Source organism: Rutilus rutilus, assembly GCF_951802725.1.
Source record: "Rutilus rutilus genome assembly, chromosome: 20".
Taxonomy (NCBI): domain Eukaryota; kingdom Metazoa; phylum Chordata; class Actinopteri; order Cypriniformes; family Leuciscidae; genus Rutilus; species Rutilus rutilus.
In genome coordinates this window covers 28,631,278-28,652,896 of record NC_140225.1, presented here as the reverse complement: position 1 = coordinate 28,652,896, position 21,619 = coordinate 28,631,278, and the positions used below count along the sequence as shown (strand labels likewise).

General features: G+C 39.1%; 1 protein-coding gene across 5 annotated transcripts in view; it reads right to left on the bottom strand.

The window, feature by feature from the left end:
- The window catches only part of pde10a (phosphodiesterase 10A), a 135,057-nt gene that overhangs the window by 63,404 nt on the left and 50,034 nt on the right, over positions 1 to 21,619 (bottom strand). Inside the window, exon 1 of one of the 5 annotated variants that reach the window (XM_084390928.1) lies at positions 19,272 to 19,690. The exons of 2 other annotated variants lie outside the window; for them this stretch is intronic. In XM_084390928.1, the coding sequence (XP_084247054.1) occupies positions 19,272 to 19,335 (64 nt within the window). In that variant the 5' untranslated portion in view covers positions 19,336 to 19,690. Of the gene's footprint in view, positions 1 to 15,676; positions 15,817 to 19,271; positions 19,691 to 21,619 lie in introns of those variants that run through there. 2 more of the 5 variants (XM_084390927.1, XM_084390929.1) reach the window with 2 other exon arrangements.

Genomic DNA, 21,619 nt, shown 5'->3' with positions numbered 1-21,619 from the left:
GGGTTGCCAACTGTCCTGTATTAGCCGGGACATCCCGTATATTGGGCTTAAATGATTTGTCCCGTACGTGACCTCCCTTGTCCCGTTTATTGACTGCTACGCTGATCTATCCACTAACTAAGGAGCTTCACATATGTTGTGTCTATTGCGCGCACCAAGTTTGTTATTTTAAATGTAGACGCGCAACAAGCACGCTCAAATAGAGAGCAACGCCATTGCGACACTTGTTTTTTCCAGGCACGTCTATAGCTGCTTTCCGACCAAGTAGTTACAGGAACTTAGTTATAGGAACTGTCCACTTCTAAACAGTTCTATGAACTACTCATCCCCAAACTCGGTTTTGCTGTTTGCGTTCGCACTGGCCAAGTGGCCATAGGAACTGGTAGGAGGGGTAAGGGAGTGACGCAAGCACGGCGACTTTTATTTTGATGGAGCGAAGGACCTTTATTTTGACGGCGCTGAGAACACCAGAGCAAACAATGCTCGCATTCTCTGTGTTCATTAGTTAGCGATCTGTCTAACATGTTATTAGATAGAACTGTAATAGAAAGTACACAGTATATGAAAAAAAAAGTTATTAGCCTATGCCGTGTGGTTGATGTCCAGTGTTGCTAGCTGAGCAGAAATACATAATCATGTTTGACTTGGTCCCCTCAAAGTTGCGTCAGATTTTCTCTTCAACATAAAGGTTTAGAGGCCCATCTATCACTGTTTTCCATGTTTGTATCTGGTTTCTGGAGTAAATATATAGGCTATAATCTGTGTGTTTACATGTTTACGTGTTTTAAAATTGGCAGGTGCTGGTGTTTTGCGTGCGTTCGGTCATCAGCGTACACTAACGTCACGGGTAGTTCCTATAGTGCTGGTTTAGACCCTACTCTGAAGTAGAAGCTAAATTAGTTCCTCCAAATGGAGTTCCTAGAACTAAAGTCATTCCTAGTCGGCGTGTTCGCACCGCAAGAACATACGGGTTACTTTAGCCAATAGTTCTAGGAACTGTGAAAAGGTTCCTCCGGTCGGAAAGCGGCTTATGCCGCAGCGAGATGAAAAAATCTCAACTTTTCAGAATGCCGCAAGCAGGTCATGTGACATTGAACCAACCGATCAGCTTTGGCCTTTCCGTAACAACATTGAAAGCTCAGCCAAGATGGACGAACAGCTGATCATAGTACAAGGTGGGTTTTTTATTACTCATCTCCATATCTAGCAGTAGAGCTAATGCAAGGGCTCGAAATCCATTTATCCTTTGCTGAAACAACTTCATCATCATGGAGAACGTGGCTCATGATTGCTTAGCAACGGCAGACACCACAAGAGCGTTTAGTTTGTCGGTTTAATTTGTTCTGCAAACTAGGTGTATGCGAGTAAAATGCGGCAGGAACATCTGTTTGTGTATGCATTTGTAGATTAAATTGCAAACAAATCATTATGATATTCACGGTGATACTGTAATGGGAAATCCATGTTGAAACCAGTTGTGTACATTTTTTTCAGGATTCTTTGATGAATAGAAAGTAGAAAAAAAAAAAAGCATTAATCTGTAATAGAAAGCTTTTGTAACATAACAATGTCTTTACTGACACGTTTGACACATTTTTTATGCATTCTTGCTGAATAAAACTATTAATTTCTTTAAAATAAATTATAACTAATCCCAAACTTTAGAACAGTTAGTGTATAGGCCTAATGCTACAAAAGCTTTAGATGGTTTGTGTGTAACAATTGACATTTATTTCTATGACGTTAAAATTATTTTTAGGAGTAAATTGTGCATTGATAGCTTAAGCAAAACAAATGTGTATATATCTGAGAATCTTTTATACACACACTTAACTGCAGACACTGAAATGACATACACTGTGTGGTACAGTAAATATTTTGAGTGTACCTTATAAAGAACCACGATTGTCCCTTATTTTCCTTTTCTGAAGTTGGCAGCAGTATGTGTGACTCACTGTTACACACGTATAGTGTGCAATGTTGTCATTCGTAAAAAGAAAGTATTTAATTTACCAACTTTATTTTTTTTTAAATGTTATGCTCTTTAACTTGAGACTGTGGTTGAGTTGTTTTAATTTCTAGCTGAAACAGGAGCAAAAAAGAAGCAGTAGACAAACTGATTGTAGGCAAACTTTATGTTGGCTTGAGAAAGTCTAGCCTAAAAGCTTGAAGTTTGAAAGTTAAATTTTAAGGCCATGCAGTCTATGACGCAAACAGATTATAACATGGATTAGCACATTGCTATCATATTTCTAGAATGTCTTAACACACTGTTAGCATGATTTAACACATTGCTAGCTTGTTTAAGCATGTTGCTAACATGATTTTCCATGTTGCTAGCATGTTTCTAGCATTATTTAACACATTGCTAGCATGTTTCTAACATGAATTGGCACATTGCTAATGTTTTAGCATATTGTTAACAATTTAACATGTTGCTAACTTGATTTCACATTGTTAGCATGGTTCTAACATGATTGGTTAGAAATATTAGATAGAATAGAAGCTTTACATGAGTTAAACTAAGGGCTTCATTGTGTTTAGATTTTTTGACAGAGTTTAAAGATGGTGTATGTAAGAATATTCATGTATTAAATGTTTTATTATTGACAATGTGTAAACAGCTAGTAACGAAACTTTAGTAATGAAAAGAGACCTTCCCTGACTTCCTAGGTGGTTTATGAAAGCATGTAGACAGATTTTTATGTAAAGAACTCGGATTTTGATTTTTAAATCAGTACACTCGTGTTAGAAAAAAGAAAAAAATGTGTATAAAAGTTAGCTTTAAAACATTATATATTAAATTATTATAAAAATAAAAAAAAACTTCAAAATAAATGAACATTTATTCATGCCGCCTAACCATATGTAATATGTGTATTAAGGAACTATCTCGCAACAACTCAAACCTAAAAGTATGTGAATTCACTGTCAGCGCAGCACCAACTACTACAGACCACGTGCCTCAGCAAACCACTACTCAGGGCAGACAGTACAGAATGAACAAAGAGCTGTTCATTCAGGACGTGTTTTTGCTTTCAAAAAAGGCTTTACGAAGCACAACAGAAGGGATCAGAATGCAAGGGTTTTAAGATGCATTTTTTAATGCATTTTAAGGTTATTTGCCTTAAAATAGCCTTAGCCTTAAAAACTAAAAGCCCAAACTAAAAAAACAGCAAGATGTGGTGCAATGGCCAAGTACCTGACGCATGCCTTCATAGATCATAAATTAAAAACTATAATTGACAAACTGCGTCTTTTGTGAAACATACCCAAGTTAGTCACAAACGATTTGTCCTTAATTTAGGTGGCTGCTCAAGGTTAATTTTTAACCAAAGATCATGGCACATTCAGACTCTGCTGGAGGACTTACAGAAAAAGCATGACGTCATACGCACACTGTTAAGAAACTCTTATCGCAGAAGAATCCAGATGTTTGCTTAGAGCATGATAACATGTGTGCCAAACAATAAATAAAATGCACGAAACCATAAAAGATTATAGTTAAAATGACAGATAGTCTAATCCTTTAGCGCTGTGTGATTGCTGGCCGTCTGAGTGGCTCTATTTCCCCACACAACTCGAGAGATGTAAAAATAAAACACTTGGTCCAGTGAATCTGCCAGAAAAAGCATTTTTCTCCATCCATTCCCCTACATAATTCAAACTAAGCTGACAGACCTGTTTACAAAGCATTGTCTCCATTATTTGAGGGATGATATGTGGAAAAACAGGAGTAAAAAGAAGGAACTACTTCATTGGAGTCATAATATCTTCCTTATTACAGGGTGAGGAGGAGGTTACAGTAGGGTGACAAGACATTCTGATAAAATCTTATAAGTACCACGTCCAGACAGAGTTACAATTGGGACACTGTCTTGAAAATAAGTATTTGCTTTGGCTTGATTGCTGTACATACACTTTTTAAAGAGCTCAATATCAAAATGAGAGTTTAAGTTGGATATGTGTATCCAAAGATTAGATGCATCCAAACTATTTTCTACTTTCTATTCTTTACAGACCATTGGGAAATAAAACAAATCGTAACTTAAATCACACCAGACCAGATTTGTACTGGTCGCCCGCATATCTAAGACCTGTTCCAATTTTTTTCACCTATAATCATCCTAGATTTGAGAGGCCTACACATTGTGTGGGGTCAGCCTCTCGCTGCTGGTTTCCAAAGAGTTGGGGAACTTTCAAAACCGTACAGTGACCAAACCAGGAGAGAGCAAAACTGAAGGAACGCCTGAGAGAGAAGAGCTGGTTTATTGAGAACTGCTCTCTTCCTGGAGTGGTGTCAAGGGCAGACTGCCAAGGTTCTACTTTTCACTTGCCTGACATGATTGAGGTGGGTGGGTGTGTGACGAAGGTGTGTGTGTGTGTGGAGGGGGTTGAGTGCCTGCGTCAGCGGTCCGCCTGGGACTCCCCTGCCAGAGGTGGGAAGAGCATATGTTTCTTATCTAAGGAAGAGTTTCAGTGTGGCTGAAATAGATAGATTGATAGATAGAATGTTATGTTGAAAATGAAAAAAAAAAAAAAATAAATTGACACACGTTTACTTAAGGCTGGCCCACACTAAAAGATTTTTAAAATCGTATCTGATTTTCAAAATGTGAGAGACCACAAACATGATTAAAAAATAATCATAGATTTTAACAGTTTTGTTCCTACCACACACATTAACAGATTCCATTCACAAACAACCAGAGTCCCGGCAGTAAACACAGGAAATCTTGCAAAATCTCTTGTGGTCGCGACTTCAGAAGAAAAAAACATGGCGGGCAAAAATAAATGGCGATAATAGTGTTTGAACTGCTTTTTACAGAAAACAACAGGATTTCTGATTGGAAATATTCAATATGTTGGAGTGTCGGTGCGGCCCCAACGTTTTTTTCTGAGCAGATACAATCACTCTTAACACACCTCACACCAGGTGTGATAAGATAATCTGTAGAACCATCAAGATAATCGAGACTTTACCTAGAATTGTTGGAAGGGAAGAATTGGCCCAAAATCTGCCTGATTATCTTGTAGTGTGTGGTTGCCTTTAGCTATCTAAATGGGGACATTACATTTAAATTTAAATTTAAGCTCCATGCATGTATTTGTAAACATATCTTACATTTTTAAAGGCAAACATTGTCTTTTTTCACCATTACTCACTGTGGAACTGTGTTTCAATGAGGAATCCCTCTAAGGCTCCAGACCACCGGCCACTAACACCTACCCATCCCACCCAGGCCTCTAATCAAACATTAGCAAAATGATTTTTTTAATACTTCTGTCACTGAATAAATATATTGATGTTTTACTTCTTTAAAATCAATACATTTTTATCTTTTGTGAATCAATGATGATGTGGGCTTATTTGGAACACATGCGAGCTTAAATGGTGCCAAAGTACCAATAAAGCCCATGCCAGACTTCTGACTTTATTCCTAAAATATCTTAATTTTATATTCTAAAATGTACATCAACTAATTAATACATTTTCAAATGAGAGATAATCGTGCATTTTAACAAATTATTTTTCTTATAAACCATGTCAATATCTATAAAAAACTAGACTTAATAGGTACACTTACCCTAGCATAGTAGATTTACAGTAACACGACACACACAGTGACTTTCATGGAAAAGTAATTTGCATTATTTCCACTCTTGTGGCTGTGGTCATTAGGAAGAAAGGGTATCGGCAATAAATGACCAGCTGAGATTGAGATAAGCCACCGCTGTATCTGTGTGCTCCCCAACTGGTCCTTTACCCCATGTTCATAAGGCCTTGCCCTTTATAATACCACAGCCAAGTTATTCACACTGATATGTTTTCACTGTAAATTGACCTCTAAGAGGTTAGTGTACAGACTCTTGTGATTTGGAAGCTCTGAGAAGTCCAGCGGCCAAAGTTTTCCATCACATACAGAGTGAGAAATTCACTTTTGCTCTCAGGCCTGTTGTGAATGCTGAATCTTTTACCAGTCAATTCAAATATATACAATTATCACCATGTATGAGAAATCCAATGCACAAACAATCCTGATGAATGTGAGTTACACTCACACTTCCTTCTAAATGAATAGTTTTAAGTAAATTCTTTTTGACTTAAGTCAACCTAAAGCTGTTTTGCTAGCTTTCCAGTTCTATGTATTTTTGAAAATGTTACAAAGAAAACATTCCACTCCGGTTACAATGCATAAACAAGAACAACATACCTAAGTCTCGAAAACATGACCTTTGAACGTCTGCCACCACAAAAACAGGTCCATATTTTAGCTTCACTGTGATTGATGTAACAAGACACATTGTGATGCCTGAAACATTATTGGTCAAATAATGCTACTGGCATAATTATTGACATAAAATAATACTACTAATTCTACTGCTAATAATCATATAAAATATGTTTATATAAAATATATTGTTAAAATATGAAAATTTCACAATTTCTTTGAAAAAACTACACAGAACACATAGAAACTCAAATGCCGTCACTACCACCTGCCAAAACAAAAGTATGGTTGAACTTGAAATTATGACAGAAATATAGCATAATGTTCTTCACAACGTAATGTTAGCACTAATAATAATACAGTTCATTAAAACTTTTTTTTTAGGAATATCACACAATGTTTGTCCATGTATTTATTTAAACTGTAAACCTCCATTGTGCAGCAGTGTTTGACAATTTTTTTTAAAGGAATTTCATTTGATTACATTTAAAAAAGTTAAAGTTTTATGCATTCATATGATTACCGCAATTTTTTTTATAATTTTTTTTTTTATAATAAATTTTTATTAAATCATAAAACACAGAATCCTGGCAAATTAAAACAGACAACACAGAATTTCTGAAAAATTAAAACCGTTTTTATGGAACACTTTTATTGTTAAAATTTTAATAAATTATTTAATTGTAAAAGTTTTCTGAATTCAACTCATTACACATCATTCTTTTTATTATTAAAATGTAATTAAACCATTAAAAGGAAATGGTAAACACTGAATTTGGGAAGAAATAAATAGATTACATAGAGCAAAATTTGCTCAACTACAATAGCCTATTTATGTGTGACAATAGTTTTTAAGGTGTTCTGAGTGCATGTTTTTTAGATTGTTGCTGTGTGGTTGCAACAGTAGGGCGTTCTGAGTAGTTGTTTACCCCAAGTCAAAAGAGCCCACCCACCAGACAACCAGCATAAGCATGATAAAAAATTAAAAAATTAAAAAAACAATCACTCATGTCTGTAGCACAAATAGTACGGGATAAGTTATGCGCCAGACGCTAAAGTGCAGTGTGTAATATAGCTGTTTGTGATTGTAAATGTAATGAAGTAAATTCGCTCAAGGATGCAGTGAAAGAATTATCAGCAATAACAGTCTCACTTACTGTTACATACCTACGTAACAAAGTAACACATTTGCATAATGCCAGCCTATGGTTTTCATTGGTTGCCCAAAAACAACTTCTAATTTGATCTGCTATCAAACACTGCAATTGTAGCTGAGACTGTAGGAGTTCAGACTCTTTGAGAAATGAGGTGACGTCCATTGCATATTACGAGAAAATTAAAGTGTTTTTTGACCTTTGATGCAAGTAAATCTAATGTAGGAGACCTCCAAAATTACAAAATGAGGAACGTTTAAAATAGAATAATGGGGAACTTTAGGGTAAGGGGTTTGTTTTAATGTATGTACACTGTACAGTATGAGAAATGTATAAGATATAGTGGATGTAGGTACATAATGGATAAGTAGTCAACACATCTTTATGGGGTGGGAATCGAGAATCGAGAATCAATTCTAATTTCAATTCTCAGAACTGGTTTAAATGTATGTTGGTAGAACTAAGGAAATTGAATCATTAAGCTAAACCACCTAAACCAACAATTTTGTGAATATTTGTTAGATGTCAGTTCTGTGCGTGTGCTTTAAAAAAAAAATAGTGTTTGTATATAGTCCTGGCTGTGTAAACAGGAGAAAAAACAAAGTGGATCAAATCGATCCAGGGAGCACCAAAACATTCTAGTAGCAAATCAGCAATAGTATCCGCTCATAATGGGGGAGGAGAGAGAGTGAGCAAGCAGGACATATGTAGAAAGACTGTAGAATGAGAGATGGCTGAGATATTACCAAAGAGGAAAAGGTCAGAGGAATATAATTGGAAGAAGAAGGGTTATGGTCAGGCAAGAGCAAGGATCCGCAGTAATACAAGCTTTCCAGTGCTGGAGAGACGTTCGAGAGTTTTTGCTCGATAGGGCAACCTGTAACCTGGGGAGGGGGGATCAATCCACAGCCATGATTTAAATGTAGCCCATTCGACTTCAAATATCAACAGTGTTTCTCAGAAATTGCTCATTGTATCTTTAAGTGGAATCGGAACCAGAATTATTAAATTTCTCACGATTCTCATCCATACTTCCTGTATGCCTCTGTTCAAAAGATGGAGGGGGGGTGTTTGATCTGACAGAGCTGCTCTCGCATGAGGCCAAAGATGCCGCCACATCTGGAGAATTCCTGTTTCCAGCAGAGCAATGGGACCAAAGGAAAGCTCTGATGAGAACAGCAGATTCACGGTCTGCTTTTGGAGATCCCTAAACACAAGGTCATAAAGGAGCTCTGGAGTTGAGTGTCAACTGACATCATCAGAAGAGCAGGGTGCTGAGTAACAGAGCGAGTGTGATCATCCCATGGAAAGTTTATATGATGACCCATGAGTATATCAAACGAGATTCCTTCTTAGTTTTCCACATTTCAAATGTTCTTTTACTGTCACAATGTAGCTGAAATATTTGAGGTTTCAGCAGGGCTCAAATGTGGGCAGATTGTGAGAGGTTCAGGAATGGAACAGAATGCAGGTCTTGAGATACTTAAAAAAAAAAAAAAAAGAAAAAAAAAAACTATATATGACTCAACACATCTTAAAAATGTCAAAAGAAGTTGACAGTTTAATAAACTTGAACTAACTTGCTCAAAAAGATACTCTTCAAACTGTAACTGTAACTGTAGCATGAAGATAGTTAACACCAGGGGCGTTTCTAGTGTCTGAACATCACTGTTTTTTGGGGGGGCATGCTCACCCAGAAAGATTTTATTTTTTCTCGTGCCGTGGACAGATTAAATATCAGCTGGTCACGTGAAAGGCATCATCCCTAAAAACCCCGGTGCTGCCCACCAAACCCTGCCGCGATACATCTGCTTTGGTGGGCAGGGCTTATATGGCTGCGGGTCGAGTCTGCATACCATGGCAGTACTACAAGCATACCAGGCCGACCTTCTAAAGGATATTTATGAGGGCGAGGGACCAACTCCAGATGACATAGCGGAATTGCGTAAGGCTGCAGACCTGTCTCTCCGAGTCACCTAGGAAACAGCTCACGGTATCGGCCGTTCCATGGTGGCTATGGTAAGACATATATGGCTAAATCTGTTGGGCATCAAGGAGAAAGACAGGGCTTTCCTCTTTGATGGCGCAATTTTGCCTTCTGGCCTGTTTGGCGACGCAGTAAACACTGTCGTCGACAGATTTCAGGAGGCGGAAAAACAGTCTGTAGCCTTAAAGCAGTATTTACCTCACCGTCTGCCCCCAATGGGCAACCGCAGCCATCCACCAGCTCCTCAGCCTACAGACAGGCACAAAAAGAGTGTTGCCTCTAGAGCCGCCCCTCAAGGAGCTTGGGGGCATAGACAGCACGCTCAGCCGAAGCCTCAGCAAAAGCAGGGTGACCTGAGGGCCGTCCTGCAGGCGAAAAAGGCTTCCGGGAAGAGGTCCTAGCAAATGTAGGATCTCTTCGGGCTTCCCTACCCACGACCTAGAGATCGAGGTCGTCTCCTCCACGGAGCCCACAGGAAATCAATGTCTGTATCCCGTCGTCAGGTGCGCTTCGGGACACATCGATTCCCAGCGAACGCTCGCTGCTCTGTCTGCCCCACAGGCTTGTGGCCAGGTAGCGCTCTTGTCCGTACACCGAGAATAGTTTCCGATCGAACCCTGCCGGAGAGCTGATTCAGGGGGTCGAGAATGAATCTCAAACGATACCCGAAACCAGCCTCGAGAGATTGGTTCCCTTGGTAGAATATTTCGAGGCATGGAAAAATCTGATGAATATTTCTCCTTAGGTCCTACGCACCATACAGAAAGGATACAGACTGCAGAATTTCAGCGGGGTGGTTTAGACTGCAGTCGACCCAGAGCAGGGTCGGGTATTGGAACATATATGGAAGTAAACTCCCTGCTGGTAAAGGAGGCCATAGAACGTGTTCCTCTGCCGGACAGGGAGTCCGGGTTTTACAGGCGTTACTTCATAGTTCCCAAGAAGGATGGGGGGTTGCGTCCAATTATAGATCTCAGGCAGTTGAATTCGGTCTCTGAGGAGGTTCAGGTTCAAGGTGCTCACTATTCCCATCATCGTGAGTTAAATCAAATCTGAGTATTGGTTTGTCACGATAGATCTGCAGGATGCATACTTCCACATATCCATCCTTCCATCTCACAGGAAGTTCCTGAGGTTTGCTTTTGGGGGCGAAGCATTCCAATATCGTATCCTTCCGTTCGGCCTAGCTCTCTCCCCTCACACATATACCGAAGGCATGGATGCAGCTCTAGCTCTGCTGAGGCTTCAGGGTATCAGGGTGCTATATCCACGACTGGCTTTTTATGGCCCAATCACAAGAGCTGGCAGTTTGGCATCGAGATGTCCAAATCCAGAGCTTGGTGTTGGCGCCAGCCCAGAGAACCACATTCCTGGGAGTGGTATGGGACTCGATAACGATGTGGGCACAATTGTCTCCTGCACGGATCGAGTCCATCCTAGCCATGGTGACCAGGATAAAGCTAGGCCAAGCCATCTCTGTAAAACATTTTCAGAAAGTGTTAGGGTTCATGGCAGCAGCGTCCAACATCATTCCATTCGGCCTGCTGCAGGGGTTTTCCCCAAGGGGGAACCCGTTACGCATGATCAGGGTTATGTGCAGATGCCTTCGTTCCCTATCTATGTGGAAAAACCTTGGTTTCTGTCCCAAGGTCCCGTGCTGGGAGCGTCTTGTCGCCAGAAAGCCGTTTTGACAGACTCCTCCCTCACAGGCTGGGGCGAGGTCATGGACTGCCGCTTTACGAGAGGTCTATGGCAGGACCATCTTTCCTCCTGGCACATAAATTGCCTGGAAATTCTGGCGGTTCTCCGAGCTCTGAGGGGCTTTCTGCCAGACCTCAAAGGTCACCACGTCCTTGTGAGGTCAAACAATATGTCAGTGGTGGCCTATATCAATCATCAGGGGGTTCTGGGATCCCTCCCTCTATGCAGACTGGCGCATCAGATCCTCCTGTAGTCCCAAGGGAGACTGTTGTCTCTCAGAGCAACATACATCCCAGGGGACCAGAATCAGGGAGCAGACATCCTGTCAAGGAAGGGGCTGAGGCCCGGGGAATGGAGACTTCACCCCAAGGTGGTGAAGTCGATATGCGAGAGGTTCGGCCCTGTGGACGTGGATCTGCTTGCATCTCGAGAGACGTCACACTGTCCACTGTGGTTCTCCCTCACACATCCAGCCCCGCTGGGGTCTGATGCCATGGTGCAGAGGTGGCTGAGGCTGCGTCTGTACGCATTTTCCCCGATCGCTCTGCTCCCGGGAGTTCTAGAGAGGGTTCGCCGAGACGGAGTCAGATAGCCCCGTTGTGGCCGGCCCGAGTATGGATCTCCAACATATCGCTCCTAGATGGCCCTCCTTTGGAGATTCCCATCAGGAGGGACCTGCTGACGCAGGCAGAGGGCTCAATATTTCACCCTCGGCCAGAGTTATGGAAACTGTAGGTCTGGCCTCTGAGGGGGCACAGTACAGAGAGGCTGGCCTGTCAGCAGGAGTAGTCGAGACCATACTTAGCTCTAGAGCTCCCTCCACGAGGAAACTGTACGACCTAAAATGGAATGTGTTCACCAATTGGTGTAGCGAGCGTGAGGTGGACCCAGTTAACTGCCCGGTGGCTTCAGTGCTGGAGTTCCTCCAAGATCGCTTCTCGGCTGGTCTTACCCTGTCCACACTCAAGGTGTACGTGGCTGCCATTGCGGCTTTCCACGCTCCTTTGGGTGATGGGCCCCTGGGGAGACATCAGCTGGTCATAAGTTTACTCTGTGGTGCTTGGAGGATGAGACCTGCGAGTGCCATGTAATGTGGCACGGCCTACAGTTCTGCAGGCTTTTCATCCTCCACCTTACGTGACGGCGGATGAAGAAAGACTTTATTTGCTCTGCCCTGTCAGAGCTCTCAAGATTTATGTCCAGAGGTCTTCTTCATGGCAGAAGTCAGACCAGTTGCTGGTGTGCTTTGGTTTACCCAACAAGGGGCTTCCCGCATCCAAACAGACCATCAGCAACTGGATCATTCAGGCTATCTCTATGGCCTATAAAGTGTGCAGCTTGCTTTCACCTTTGGCCGTGAGGGCTCATTCAACCAGAGGCATGGCGTCCTTTAGAGTCATCCTTTCAGGTGCCCCGATCCGATGCAGCAGGATGGGCCATCCCTCATACTTTTATCAGATTCTATAGCCTGAACATTCCTTCTACGCCAGGCACTCTAGTGCTCTCATCCTAAGTGTGCCTGTGCGCAGCTTCACACTGGGACAGGCCGGGCTCGTTGTGGCATAGTACGAGTACCCTCAAAAGGGAACGTCTCGGGTTACGACTGTAACCCTTGTTCCCTGACTTGCTTCATCACAGAAGCTAACGCTGTTGTGTGCCGGCGTCCCTTTTTAGCTTCCGTGTATGCCGTCACACGTTACATCATGACGCAACACCAATCACGATTGTCTTAGTTTCATACATGCTTCAGAGGCGCTACACTGGGGGACGTTTCCCAAAGTCTCGTCATCGACGCAGTGTCTCGTTACCAGTCGTACAGTCGTAACCCGAGATTTATTTTTATCTTTTAGTATGAATATATTAGCCTTAGGCTAAGATTATGAAAAAGATGGTTTGTTCCAAAACAATGACAATATTCGCATTTAGGAGATATAAGCATTCAAAACAGTCTCTCACTTCCGCTAAAATGGATCACAGATTTTAAAGACATCACCGCGGACTTCAGCTTCTCATCACATCTTCTGTCCAATCAAATGCTCTCTAGAATCTAAAGTGTCCCGTCCCTATGCTATAAATACGTCACGGGGTATATGGGTTGGAGATGAGTGTTCGGTTGCTCAAACGCTTGAGTTTTATTCTTTTTTCCAACTGTACGTTGGTTAAGAATGAAATGGCTAAAAAATTTTCACATCTCTGTTATTGAATCCAACGTATTATCCGCATTCGGATTCATGGTGCTGTCAAGTACGACTCGCAGTCTGTGAGGTAAACTAAATGCTTAAGGGCTATTTGAAAAGGAGGAGGTGCCATTCCATATGTCCAGCCTTAGCTTCCTGTTTTAGTGGAAATAACGTCAACGCATCACTTCAGTGGGCCTTTAAATCAAGCCACAAACAATGCCAAATTAGAAGATATAAGCAAGCATTCTTTTAGCAGTTAACAAGCTAATGTTATTGATCAAATCTGTGCCAAGTAAATTAGATCTGGAGAACGGGATGTCCTCATTCAACTAAATAATACAAATTCACATACTACTCATTATCACAGCAATAAGCGTTAGCCTGGTAGTTACCTCTTGTCAGCTACAATGTTGTTTTATATATAATCGACTGACTGCAACTCGACTGCAACTGAAAAGTGAAGGAGGAGGAGCACAGCGAGGGGTGGAGCAGTGGCGTTTGATTGAAGAGGACGTGCAGGATACTTTCAGCTGGCATTACAATCAGCCTTCAAGTTTTAAATAATTAAAATTAGGTATATGATAACGTTCAATGAATAGGAAAGCCTTTTTGCAGATGTACAGAATCCATCTACTGCAACCTACCTCATCATCAGACAATGATTTTCAGAAAAACATCAAAACTTAAGGGTCTAGCGACGCCCTTGGTTAACACTAATGATCGCTTAGTGGCCCTTGTGGCATTGAGAAAAAGAATGCAAACCGTACTTGCATTGCATAATGAAATGCAGAGTGACATTTCAGAATGCAACAATTTACAACATCGAGCTTGCGAAGCTAGAGGCATTTGTGTTCATGTACTTGCATTCCCTTTAGAAAAGAGTATTTATTACACAAATAATATACTTTAAAAGAACATGCTTGAGTGCAAACTGAATGTAGTCTTTTTTTGGACAATTATAAGATGTTATTTACAATTAATTGAAAACTATTTAGTTTAAATTAGTTTAAATGCGTATTAAATGCAATTAGTTGAACTTAGTGCTTTTTAACACCTCTTTACTTAAGTCATTTCATAATTATTTTGTCTCTGGAAGATGGTTTAAGTGCACTACCAATGTACTGACAAGCATTTATGAAAAATACTGTAATGTCAATTCCATTGAAACTTATGTCCTGTGTTTTTATATATATATAAAATTGTATATATAAATTATATATAGTAATTTGACATTATTACAAAGTGCACTTTTCAAAAGTGTACTTCAGTGTTATCTGCAAGTACAGTAAAAAAAAAAAAAAAACATTTAAGATTAGAAGTACACTACTAGTCCACAGGCAAGACACGAACTTGCATCACCCACATGCCAATATATGCCATGACTAATGGGCTTTTTTTGGATGTGCCAAAACTGAAGTCAGTGGCATTGTTTGTGAATGAAGGCACGTCCTGGAAACTTCTGATTCCACATATAATGATTTAATGTGTTGTTCTAATGATAAAACCATTAGAACGTTTCCAACTGCTCCATCAGACACCATTTGTATTCTTTCCACCAACAAGCGAACAGCATGAACAGGATTGTGGGATATCATAAGCAGCAAGAACACATTTGTATTTCCTTCAAAAATGATTGATGAAGGCAGGACAGTAGACAGGACATTTTGCAAACATTGGATTCAAACATGTTAATGCCTTGCTACCTCCACACAGTGAACCAAGAAAGAAAAGATTCATTTGAAAACGTTGTAATTGTCCAGTTGGACTTCAAGTGCAACTTGGCATTTTATACGTCTGGCAGAGTGCTGAATGTATATCACGTGAGGCTGTTTCATTGACTCGTATTTAGTGAAAGGCCGTTTGAAGAGGGAATTCACTGGGATGATTAAATGACATACAGCTGGGGGAGGAAGTGTCTTCGATGAGCGTTTCCTGCATGACAATGCAGCGTTCTTCATTGAGTTAAGCTTTCTGTAGATGGCCTGTCAGATCATATTAGTGTTGACCTGGAATAGACTCAAAAACGGCCTCTGTTCAGAGGTCCATCACATACACTAGGGCAGAGCTGATATAAAACAACACCACACCACCGGTAACATGACATTCTAATAAAAAAAAAAAGCTTTTTCCACATCTAATCAGTGAGATAACATCTTACTATACTGCCAAATTGAATTTGGGTACAAATTAAATAACATGCTTTGTGTTTGTTTGGCTTTACTAAGCATATTATTTAAAAGGTCATGAAACCCTAAAACGCATTTTCGATATGTTTACAGTACAGGTTGCACCTCAACGAAAACAACAAAAGCACTCATTATGGTTATTATCAAGAAAAAAGTGATTCTTTATTTTAGTTTTTAGCTATTTCGTTCTTCCGGTTTAAAAAGCAATGTTGAATCAACGTCACGAAAAGTTTACCTGGAGTGATGATTGGCTGCAATTGTGCGTCTATGTCATCAGTTTCTGAGCTTTTCTCTACATTTATTCATGAGAATGAACGGTTTTAATCCAATCACTGCGCTGTATTATGCATGAGATCGCATTACAGCGGAGAATTGAAAGGTCACGAAAGACCGTTTCAGCTCTGTTCGTTCACCTCTGCCTGTTCAGCGTTGCGTTCGGATACATGTGTCGTAAGTGTGTGTTTCCTCAGTACAGTAGCACAAAACTGTTGGAGTTTGACTACCAACACAGAATATATGGCTGTAACGATATTTAATGTTACTATACAGTGCACCTGGTTATAAAATGTTTTCAGATATAATGCAGGCATCCTATTAAAAAAAAAAAAAAAAAAAAAAACTCATCACAAAATTCCAACCTCTAAAGTCACTCTTAGGGGGAATTACAAGGAATTTAAAACTGATTTCTAAGTCTTTCTGACTGTTTTATTTAAAAGAACTGACTCATTCTATCATTCAGATTCCAAGGTAACACTTTACAATAAGGTTCTATTTGATAACATTAGTTAATGTGAAATAACAATAAAAAACACTTCTAAAATGTATTAAAATCTTAGTTCATTTCAACATTGAATAATAGATGATTAACATCAAAAGTTGTATCTGTTAATATTATTAAGAGAACATGAACTAACAGTGAAGTTATATTTGTATTAACTAACATTAACAAAGATATAAATAAGAAATAATGTATCAAATGCATTGTTCATTCTTAGTTAATGAGTTAAGTTGTGAATCAACTCTAGTCAGAATCAATTTATCGGTTTATGTAATTTCATAAGACTTGCATAATAAGAATCCAGAAATTCTAAATTTCAAAAAAAAAAAAGTTAAGTAGAAATCAATGCTGAATTTTCATTGTTTACGTGTGGTGATCTGCTGATATCAGCAGCCTTACAGACAGCAGCAAGAAGCCCAGACTCAGCACTGTCTCTGAGAGATGCAATGACACACCAGCCGCAAGATCCCTTCACCACCACACCGCTCTACTCCTGGAGTCGTACCGCTGAGCATATATCGCAATAACACTAATGTAAAATAATAATACATTTTCAACAGAATGATTCTTTATATTCCATTATTCCTGATTGATATTGATTTGGAATGTTTTGCTGGGAGTCTCCATTAATATTTAGTTAAACAGCTAAATCATGCGGCCTGTGTCATCATGTCCCAGTCTCATCCCCCCTTTCTCTCCATCCACCTTCCTGTTGGTCTAGACCAGAGGTGCCGCTTTGGCTTCTTTTTTGATAAGACACGTTAAAAATCAAGGGGCATGAGTTGCGATTTTTTGGGGGGCTTATTTTGAAAAAAATGTACTTGTTGCTTGTTAGAAAAATCTATAATTTCTTTGCATTTATGGTCGCTGTAGCGCAGCCTACAATTTCACAAACAATGTCACCAACAGAGATGTACAGATGTGGAGAGGAAACACAGGAGATGATGGACGGTGCAGGGACGAGATATTTTTAAAATATATTTATAATGTAGGCTTATCACAGGCCAAGCCTATTCTGCTCACAGGTGATCGGAGGTACGTGCCCTCCCGCTTTGTTGCAATTTGATGATTTTTGTAAAATAACTTCTGTTTTTGCTTTACAAACTCAGAGTGGTTTCAGTTTAATATGTTGCAGGCTCATTTAATGATAATAAATCATTGATAATAAATCATATTGGGCTTGTTTGAAGCTGCGGTTGCTTATTTGTCTTACGAGAGTTGGCAACACTGGTCTAGACTATCCTGTCTAATAGAAACAAAAGTGCTCATTAAAATATGTAGAGAAACTGATAATAAAACTAAATTGCCTGTATAGTTAGCACAGCAAAAAAAAAAAAAAAAAAAAAAAAATAGGACTCCCACATCTTTTGTTGTTGGTGTCAAGGGCCACCCGTCCAATCAAAATCAATACAATATTTTGATGCAAATAATCCTCTCACTTGTAATCTAGTCAAATTAGGAAGATACTGCACTTTGCATGACATGCTTGAAAACCATGAACAAAACTACACAAAGTAATGGAAAATATGACCCAGACTACATTAAATACTGCTTCACTTACAGCGTGGATAAACATGGTTTATCATGTGCCGACAACACGAAACAATCGTAATTCATGAGACATATTTTTAATGACAAAGTAAAACTAAAATATCTGTGTTCCTATTAAGCCTATGTCTTGTAAATCTTTTTGCATATTGATGAGCCTGTGCGGTTTAAGGTTCAATGTGGTTTTTTTTATTACTTTCATACATCAAACAATTCTGCAACACTCGATTTACAATAAGAAATCTAGATCCTGAAGCAAAACCGGTTAAGACTGTTGTATTAAACGGTTTTTCATATTAAAATGTAGTAGTTTAAGACTTAGTTTACACTAGTCTACTAGTGCCTAAAAAGTCCCTAAATTTGGGTAAAAAAAATATATATAAATATATGTATATATATTTTTTTACCTCTTATTGGATGGAACATACATATATTAATGTATCAATCTCCATCAATAACAGAGAAATCTCCTTGGCCAAGAGAAACACCTCTTCACAAATTAGCTCAAATAGCAAACTGAGTGATTATTAATAATAATAATAATAAATAGCATGAATAATAAATATATTTTTGATGCAAAAAAAAATGGCCTGTGCCTAAGTCAACACACTACAAGTAAAGTTGCATATATAGTAAACACAGTACCATACGATTTATTATTCTGGCCTTTTAATGCCTATTGCAGGAACATGCTCTAAAGTATGAATAGTATTAATTTTGTATGTAATGTATCCTCCGAGACTGCAATGAAATAAACCTTGCCTATTATGAGAAACCATCATAAGCAGGCATTTCAGTAAAGCCTGTGACATTCGTGCTTACCTGTCTGTCATTAGTACCACGACACGCAGCTTTTGCTCTCAAGTCAATTGGTTCAATACTAATTCTGCAATGATATTCATCAGAGGAGGTCACCACAACAACATCTCCACACTGTTGTCCTACACGCACACTTTGAGCTGCTATGCGCTGTGGGAAATAATTCCAATAATTTCTTTGCATGTGAAACTAATCAAAGACTAAATTAAAGTCTCTGCATTCCATGCCTTGTCCTGCATTAGATTGCTCTAAAAAAAAATGACACTTGTTAATTAACATTCCAGTAGACAACAGTTGACTTGTGTATTGTGTATCCTCTCTGTGCATTTTAAATGAGAGAGGAAATCACAAAAACAAGTTTAGGGCCACACTTATTTAATTCAAAGGATGAGACATCACCCTCTTTCACATGTATGTCCCCACCCAGCTAGTGCACTAAAAACTTAATGTAAACACACATAACAGGTGATGACAGACACGAAACAACTTAACTGTAATGGACATAATCATTCACACTATCTTGCAGCCGTTGCGCAAATACTGCCACCCAAACTTCACGTTGGAAATTAAGCAAACCAAAAGTTTCCCAGTATGCAGCTGCAACGCAGTGCAAGTACGCAACAAAAACGTTACATTTTACAACACCCTTAGTTACTAATACCAGGAAAACAAAAAGTATACCTACTTGAGCCAATGAAACAGTCCGTTAATCTTCGGAAACAGCTTGTGGAAGGCGGACCATCTTCCATGTCTAACCGCAAGCGAGTAATGATAACTCTTGATATGATATGCGTCTAGTTTAATGTCGACCCGCTGCTATAAATGACACGATCCGACCCTGAGACGCCGGATGACATCAAAGCGCGTCAAATCTAAAAGACGCTACAGAACGCCGTGTTTGTATGCGCCCCGTACGCACATGTATCTGATGTATGTCCAGTATGTAGTCTCGCCACGTCCTCTCCTCTTAGAATAATGTTATAAAATGAAGGCAAGAGGCGAAGAGGGCTCGTCTCGAGTGGAGCCGGAGAACGGCGTTCGCGTATCTCCTCCCCGGCTCGCCGCACTCTGGCGCAGCTGCTCAGCTCCGGACTGCTGTAGTGTGCTTTCCCACTGCTCGGGGGGGAATGGGGGCGTCATTTCTCAGGGTTGGACATCCTCTTATGTTATAGTGTCGAGGCAGGACGTTGGGGAATTAATATAAAAAGCAGCGTTTAAGGACATATGGGTGCGTATAAGTGCTTCCACTAGAGGCCATTCTTCGCTATAAAGACATGTTGGTGCATTTCGGGTCCTTCTCAGTACATACAGTTCGGATTTGTTTCTTTGACTTCTAGATGTCACAGTGAGTACTACTTTAACACACGTAAGACTGTTTGTGCGTAAAAACAACACTGTCAGGAGCCATAAACGACTGCAAGACAAGTGACAAGGCAGGCAGCAGAACTGGAGAAAACAACTGTTTGCTGCTGCGGACTGACGCGCTCTGACGTCAGCACGCGTCAATGAGTGTGTGTGTGTGTGTGTGTGAGAGAGAGAGAGAGAGAGAGAGAGAGAGTGTGTGTGTGTGTGTGTGTGTGTGTGTGTGTGTGTGTGTGTGTGTGTGTGTGTGTGTGTGTGTGGTTGAGGACAAATCTGTTTTTCGTTTTGGTACAGCGTACTAACGACAAACTATTGCAGGAACGACGTTTTTCCCCTCCAAAAATGTATATTTATATAAACTAATGACGGTACCGTCAGACGTAGCATTATTTCTGTGCAAACATTCGTTTGCAGTTTTAATTAATGTTGAAAATGCCATTAAAAACACATCCCTTTATTAATAATAATAATAATAATAATAACATACATACATATTTTTTATGTTATCTCAAGTGCACCATATGTTGTTTGCTCCTAATCTAAAACAATAAAATGAAAGCAATGTAAGCTTGTACAGTGGATCTGAAGAGAGTAAAAAACAAGATTTTGAGATCCAGGACACAAGTATAGTTTCAAAGTATGTTTTACAAGAAAATACTATTTCAGTCTTTCTACATTAAAATGTTTGATTTAATGCATTACTTGCATTGAATTTTACTAACAATTCATGAGTGACATTTTTTCCAAAGTAAATCCAACACTAGTTTTTTTTTTTTTTTTTTTTTCAATGTAGGCTTATTCATAATTATAAATGTCTATACAGTATTCTTCCATTACTAAAAGTAAATTCTATTCATATTTGGCCATCATGAAAGTGCAATTCCTATTCAGTCTAGAAAATTAAGACCACGTGTTAAATTAGCTTAATATATATAGTTATTTCTATTTTGCTGACTCAATCACTATAATATTAGCTATAAAGAATAAATTTATAATATCCAATGAAGGGGAACAAAGATAGTAAAGGGAAAAGGAAAAATAGGCCAGGACAACAATCAGAGAAGAGGTTAAATCAGTCTTGTATAAATTTGAAATAAGATTAAGTGTTATTGCTGTTATCCAATTTTTAAATACATTTCCAATTAAATGTTACTTTGTATAAAAAAAAATAAATAAAAAAAAAGTTTCTCCCTTGGCCTGTTATTATACTACATTATATTTTATTTGTTTTTATGTACTTATGTGATTTCTGTGTTTGTTTATATATATATTTTTTTGCAAAGCCATAGTGCACAGTATGATCATTATCTGAATATTGTCCAAAATGATCAGTGTCAGTTACAGCACTAACAATGATTAAACTTCATCATGGTTTAATATCCTTTTAAATATACACACACTATATATGTAAAGAATCTATTCATTTCTTAAATACTGTTTTTTTTTTTATATATATAGCCTGAAACATCTAAAGATGTGTATAGTGCTTCAGACTACCGAAAGAACAAACATTTAAGATAACTATGCTAAAATATTTTTAGGTTTCCATTTGCCAAATTCATGCAAAAATTAAATAATAATGCAAAATATGGTTTCACTGGTATTGTTCATATTATTTTGAGTCAATAATGCACTTTCACCTTCACCTTTGAGAAGTTTCAGTTTGTTGCT